The sequence below is a fragment of the Schistocerca serialis genome, chromosome 3, assembly GCF_023864345.2.
Source record: "Schistocerca serialis cubense isolate TAMUIC-IGC-003099 chromosome 3, iqSchSeri2.2, whole genome shotgun sequence".
NCBI classification, from domain to species: domain Eukaryota; kingdom Metazoa; phylum Arthropoda; class Insecta; order Orthoptera; family Acrididae; genus Schistocerca; species Schistocerca serialis.
In genome coordinates, this window is record NC_064640.1 from 75,482,041 (window position 1) to 75,489,309 (window position 7,269).

General features: G+C 38.3%; 1 protein-coding gene across 1 annotated transcript in view; it reads left to right on the plus strand.

The window, feature by feature from the left end:
• The window catches only part of LOC126470685 (dynein axonemal heavy chain 7-like), a 762,325-nt gene extending 755,898 nt beyond the window's left edge, over positions 1 to 6,427 (plus strand). Inside the window, exon 36 of the mRNA XM_050098686.1 lies at positions 6,183 to 6,427. Within this exon, the coding sequence (XP_049954643.1) occupies positions 6,183 to 6,427 (245 nt within the window). The remainder of the gene's footprint in view (positions 1 to 6,182) is intronic.
• The last annotated feature ends 842 nt before the right edge of the window (positions 6,428 to 7,269 follow it).

The window sequence follows — 7,269 nt, forward strand, 5'->3', positions numbered from 1 at the left end:
TGTACTATATTGTTTTCTAAGAATCCACTCCATAATTCACCATAAGACATTAAGAAAAACTGTGGAAAACATAAATCAGGATTACCAACTGCGGAATAGCACTTCAATTTTGACTAATTCCAAGTACAATGCCCTAAGCATTGAACCAGTTCACCTGGTTATCATGTGTTGTGGCGTAGCAAGACAGCCACGCCACGGAAGTAGCCGAAAGGCACGCGTTTAGTTCACGCAGGCAAGAGATAGGTCTGTAACTATCTGCTCGGCAAAGGAGCGAGGCTTCATCAGTGTAGTCGCTAGCTACGTCGTCCGTACAACTGGGGCAAGTGCTAGTCAGTCTCTCGAGACCTGCCTTGTGGTGGCGCTCGGTCTGTGATCACACAGTGGCGACACGCGGCCGATTTAAAGCTACCACCTAGCAAGTGTGGTGTCTGGCGGTGACACCACATCATGTACTGAATGGAAGTTTGGAATTTCATCTAGGACATTAAGATATCTTGCCATGAATGAAAACAATTTACTAATCCAAACACTATTGGCTAAATTCATTCATTTCCATTTCCTCAACTTTCAAAAGACACTCTAAAAATAGTAAATTCCATTACTGAGTAATGGGCTTTGAAGGCAAGAATGATGTCTTCCTTTTTTGGTAAAGTTTCAACAAAATTTGTTCTCCATTGTCTTCCTTCAGCCTGTGGATAATGTTCCTGACATGTAACTGTCATCTGAAGGTGAGCATAAGCCAAAGGTAGAGCAGTATACTGTAGTGTTTGTATTGTCACGGAAAGAAAGGAGAAGGCAGAGACAAACATTTGTCTGATTTGTGCATCTTCATATTTTCATCATGTAATGAGTGTTCCATAAAATTTCAGGCGTGCAGCGGCATAAATTTCACTCCCTCTTCTAATATTTTAGCTGTATATCGTTCAACCATCTTCAGAGTGAACAAAGATGACTAACACTTCAGCAATTACTCAGTCCTTTTAAACCTGCGGGCCACCCCATTGCACATGTGGCCACAGAACTTTTAAGACAGACCTTTTACACTAGAGGAAACAGATAAACGATGATGCAATAGAGCACTCAACCACCATAGGTAAGACATCCTGGAGACTAATCAATAAACATTGTAAAGCCACCAGCAAGGGACAAAGTGAACCAGTGAAAATTAGATATGAGGGCCATCTAGTGAAAGATCCAAATGAAGTATGTGATTTATTCAATAAGCATTTTATCTCTCCTTTTGACCAACCAGCTCCTATTATAGATCTACAGGCTGGCACACCAAATGATGTCACGGATGGTATAGAGCTCGAATTTATGGAGGTTAATGAACAGGAAACATTTAACACAATACAAAAGCTGAAGAACAAGCACTCATCTGGATGGGATGGTATCCCAAGTGTGGTGTTAAAGAAATGTGCAAATTAAATAACTACACCTCTTACCTATCTTATCAACTGTAGTATTAATGAAAACATATACCCAAATGCCTTAAAAATAAGTGTAATTCAGCCAATCCATAAGAAGGGAAATAAAGAAGTAGTTTCTAATTATGCAAGGAGTGAAGGAAAGTTTTAAGAATGGGCTTGTAATTTACAATGGTAGTACTTACATGCTACTGTGATGCATCTCCTTCAAAATAGTCCCCTTCTGACTGAGCACACTGACTCCAACGGTGTTTACACTTTTGGAAACATTCCTGGAATTTTTTTGTTATGGATGCTCTCCGTATTTGCCTGGATGTCTTCAGTCGAGTCAAATCGCTTCCCTTTCAGTGAAAATTTCATTTTAGGAAACAGGTAGAAGTCCGCAGGGCCCAATTCAGGGAAATATGGCAGTTGTGGAAGCACAGGAATTTTGAATTTGGCCAAAAATTCAACGATGGAGATGGCATGATGAACCGGAGCAGTGACATGGTGTAGCACCCAACTAAGATCTTCAGTTAAAATTGACTGAACTGCATAGAAACTTAAATTAAGTTCATTAGACATCTCACTAATTGTAAGTCTATGATCAGAGCACACTAAGTCACAAACTTTCACTACATTTTTATTCGTTTTGGAGGTGGAAGGATGGCCAGACCATGGTTCATCTTCAAATGATTCGTGGCCATTTTTAAATCTGTTGAACAGACGAAAATATTTGACTGGCTCATATAATTATATCCAAAAGCTGTTTTAATAGTTCATAGGTCTCAGCAGCTGATTTCTGGGTTTTAAAACAAAATTTCACACAAACTTCTTGCTCCGTTTTTATTCACACTGACAGAATCCGGCAACAAGCCCTAACAGACCCGCACTCAACCAGCTGCCACAATGAACTGAATAAAGGAAACACAGTTTCCTGTCAGAGGGCGTTCAAGCACAAGGCAATGAATCACTCCCTATCCTCTATGCACCTGCACACCAAACCAGTAAGCAGTAGCGGATCCATTCTTATAACTTTCCAGTCACACCTCTTAGACCGATATCACTAACCTCTACCTTCAGTAAAATATTTGAAAGAGTTATCCTATCCCAACTCTACATTTTTCTCAAGACACAAAATGCTTACTGAATCGCAGTATGGGTTTAGGAAAGACCTAAGCACGGCCAATGCTATTACCAGTTTCTTCCATGAAGTATAGAATATAGAATGAGGTGTGCACTCAGCCAGAATATTCCTTGAGCTGAGCAAAGCTTTTGACTCAGTAAACCATGAGCTTCTCTTAAAAAACTGCAGGCGTACAATATCAGTGATGCATCAATGAAAGTTCTATCCACCTATCTGGTGAATACGAAACAGTGTACCAAACTTACACATCGAATTGACAATAACATCTTAAATTTTAAATCCACAAGTGAAACAGTGACACAGGGGTCCCTAAAGGCTCTATTCTTGGACCTTTCCTATTTTTAGCATATATTAATGACGTTGTACATCCCATTAACTCGCACATTGTAAATTATGCTGACGACGTCTAATTTTTATTTCATGGTAAAGATTGTGAGGAACTGAGATTTTCAGCAAGTAATGGGATACTAGAATTAAATCCATATTTTCATGTACAAGGATTAAAGGTCAATGTAAATAAATTCCAGATGCTAATATTTACAACTGGCAGCTCACACTACTCATGCATAAATGAGGTAGTCAGCATAGTGGCAGAGGAAGCTAACAAATGTAAATTTCTAGGAAGCCATCTGTACTCAAACCTCTGGTGGATTAGCCACATTAACGCTGAATGTAAAAAAGTCAGCAAATGGGCTGTACCTTCTTAGCCAACTGTCCAAAATGGTGCCCACCCACATGCTTAAAACTGTATCCATCCCAATCTTAGCTACTGTATAGAAATTGAAGGTTGTGCTGCAGACATTCACCTTAACAGAGTACTATTGCTACAAAAAAGAGGGTTAAGGATTATACATGGATTAGGCTACAAAGACTTTTGCCATGATGTTTTGAGACAACACAACTACTTCACCATATACTCTTTGTATCTTTATAAATTAATTACTTTTTTGTCTCACAGAAAACTGAAGTAACTAAATGTAGTGATTTATGTAACCACAACACCAGGTCCAAAGAAAATTACTACCGACACAGAACAAGATTAAAAATGATGGACCAGAGCCCGTATACTAATGGACTGATACGGTATTATAAACTGCCAGAGTCCAAGAAATACAGTAATAAAAAGCAATTCAAATCAAAACTAAAAGAATTCTTAATTGAAAAGTGTCACTATTCACTCAAAGAATTTTAAATGGTTAAGTTTAAGAGCTGTGAAATAATGTACAAAAAAATTGGCTGAATTAATATGTCTAAGATGTAATGTATTTTGACAAGCATCAATTTACTGTTTAACTATTACCTGTAAAGCTAAGATCTAAATGTATTTTATGTTTGTAACTGTACGTGATGTTTGCAAAAGCCATCATATTGATGACTACACGTAAAAAAATCTAAATAAATAAATAAATGAACAAGGTGCCAGAGACGTTGATCAGCGGCAAAGAGGTACAACATATGCATGAAAATAGATTTATTGCTGCACAGTCATTTCACATGGTGATATTGTTGTATCACTGTAAAGCTCACTGTCGTAATGTCTTTGTGCGTTTATTACAGAAAGTGCCGGATTCCATGATTTGTCCTAACTGAAGTCGTTTTCTCTATTAATTAAATTCGTTACCAAAAAAATTTCAATTCCTTCTTTCACTACTGAATCCCAGAAAGATGAAGTCAAGGCTAAAATTTTGACGTTATCATACACCATAGACTAGTGTCAATACAGTGCTCTGCCAGCGACAGTTTATTAGGTTGTAAGAGCTGGGTATACCTGTGCTGCACTGTACGTCTCTTGTGGAGCATATATGTTGTCCATCTGATGTATGAACGGCCACACTCAAAGGGGATCTTGTAAATGCCATGCTTCCAAAGCACTAAATCTTCTTTAATGGAACTCAGGAGTGCTACTGTCTCTAGCAGAGGGTGAAAATCACTTTCACTTGGTGTTTTCTGGGGATCCATCCCATTTCTCATGGTAGGCTTCCACGTATGACAGAAAAGCCACGGACTTAAAACTTTGTGTGTCTTCTGCATTCCTTATGCCCACTGTTGGTCCCATTCGTAGGGCCTTTTATACCTGTTGCGGAGAGTACCCATTGGCTTCAAAAACTCTTCTCAAGTGTAGAATCACTCAAACTGAACAGTTCAGATGCATTAGTGTTCCTCTTTCAGAATCATCATTTCTCACTGGCAAAACCTTTGATAAAGAGTTTTCAGCTTTGTTTGAATATGTTTTGACCTCGACATATTTTTAATTCAATAACGAATTTTATGAACAGACTGATGTTGTCACCTTGGGTAGTCCTTTGTCGCCCTTGGTGGCCAAATTTTTTATCGAAGACTTCGAGGGAAATGAACTGAAATCTACTAGTTTGAATCCCACAGTATTTTGGAGGTATGTCAATGACACGTTTGTAGTACAGTTCCGTGGTGACAATAAATTAAAGAATTTTTAAATGATCTCAATTCCATTCACAGACAAATACAGTTCGTGATGGAAATCGAAAAAGATGGGTGCTTTCCAATTTTGGATGTTTTGGTACAACACAAAGATGATGGCCCTTTGGGACGTGTAGTATATCAGAAACCAACCCATACTGATTTATGTTTATGTTCATAGCTGCCACCATCCTTTGCAGACGATGAGTGTACTCAGAAATCTGGTACACAGAGCACATATCATTGTTGACGACAGCAGTCTGGAGGACGAGCCTCTACAGTTGAGAAGACTTTTTGAAGCCAATGGGTACTCTCCACAGCAGATATGTGTGGCACTATGAATGACACCAACAGTGGCCATAAGTAAAGTTTTAAATCTGTGGCTTTTCTGCCATATGTGGGAAACCTATCATAAAAAATAGGACGCATCCTTAGCAAACACAAAGAGCTAGGATTTTTCACCCTCCACCAAAGACAGCAGCATTCCTAGGTTCCATTAAAGATGATTTGTACTTCGAAAGCCCTGTCAGTGTGGCCATTCATACACTGGACAGACGACACGTGCAATCCATGAGAGCTGCACAGTGCACCACAGGTATATCCAGTTCTTACAACCTAACAGACTGGCGGTGGCAGAGCACTGTATTGACACTGGGCACTCTATGGTGTATGATAACGTCGAAATTTTAGCCTCGATTTCATCTTTCTGGGACTCAGTAGTGAAAGAAGCAATTGAAATTCAGTTGGTGATGAATTTAATTTATAGAGATAGCAACTTCAGCTTGGACAAGTCATGGAATCCAACGCTTTCTGTAATAAATTCACAAAGACATCGCGTCAGTGTAGCTCACAGTTATACAACAGTATCACTGTGTTCGTCGACTGTGCAGTCATAGATCTAATTTCATGCATAAGTTGTGTCTCTTTGCCGCTGATCAAAGTCTCTGGCACACTGTATATCTGTCGTCACATGCGCAGTGACAAGGTCTGAGGGTTTAAAAAGACAGGGCAATTGCAGGAGTGTCAGTCGCTTCTGCTCACTCTGAAGATGGCTGGACAGTATATAGCCGAAATATTTGAGGAAGAAGTGAAATGTATGTGGCTGCGAAATTTTATGGAACATTTGTCTCACATACTCCACTACATGAGAGCAATGAATGTATCAAATTAATGTTGCAGGAACCAGCTGGCAGATCAATATCCGAAACAAATACAGGAAGAGATGCCAATAATTTGGATTAAAATTGCAGAGATCTCTAAGTTAACATGGAGAAACTTTTACGTATGTCCACTCTACAGAACACCTGAACGTCGAGGAATAATTATGACAAATGGGCTATCAACAAATTTTGTGCTAGCTATGTTATTACCAAGTGAACTTCCTCAATCCCACTGGATAAAGAGAGGAGTAGCACTTCTCTGCCAAACAAATAAATAATAGATATGCATTATATTTTTATTTGTCTGGAAGTATCAAATTATAGTCAAAATAAACATTCATAGCTTAAGCAATGTGTCACGCATTAATTTTATTTTCAGGTCACACCTACATACATATTGGAGTCATTCTGAAAGTTATGTAAGACACTTCCTACTGTTATGAATACTAATTTTTATTTTCGTCATAAATTATGTACATCAACTTAATTTACAGATTTTTCTTTTAGTTTTGAATATAGTCTCCATTTCTTTATGGATGTTTTTTAGTCTTCTGTAAGTCCTTTCCAACTACCCTAGTGGAACATGACTCGCCTATGATTTACTGATGGCACTTGCTAGCCATTTGCCAGATATCCTTAGCTTGCTGAAATATGGTTTTAGGTAGAAAGTTTTTAAGGAACAGATGCAACACAAATTTAGTTAACTTGGCCAGTTTTCACATTTATTATCACTCATGGCAACACAGTTCCCAGGCTTGTCTATAAGATTTTATATGGAATGTTAATCACAGGTAGATACTTCCAATAGACTATGAAGCATTTTGACAGAGACAATCATTTTAGATTGCACTTCCACAACTGAATTCTGACTGATGAATATCACAAAGCTGCTTTGAACACATAGTTACTGAACACAATAGAGCTCTGATAACTGATCGTAATACACAGATGTTAGTGTTACTGATACAGAAAGCTTAGTGAAAAATTTATGGCAGACATCGCTGATACATTGATGTAACGATTTGCTGACTACAGACTGTCTTTTACTGATCATGTTTATGTGGACTGACACTGACTTAATATCCAGATGATGACTAGGCTTAGACTGTCAACATATTGT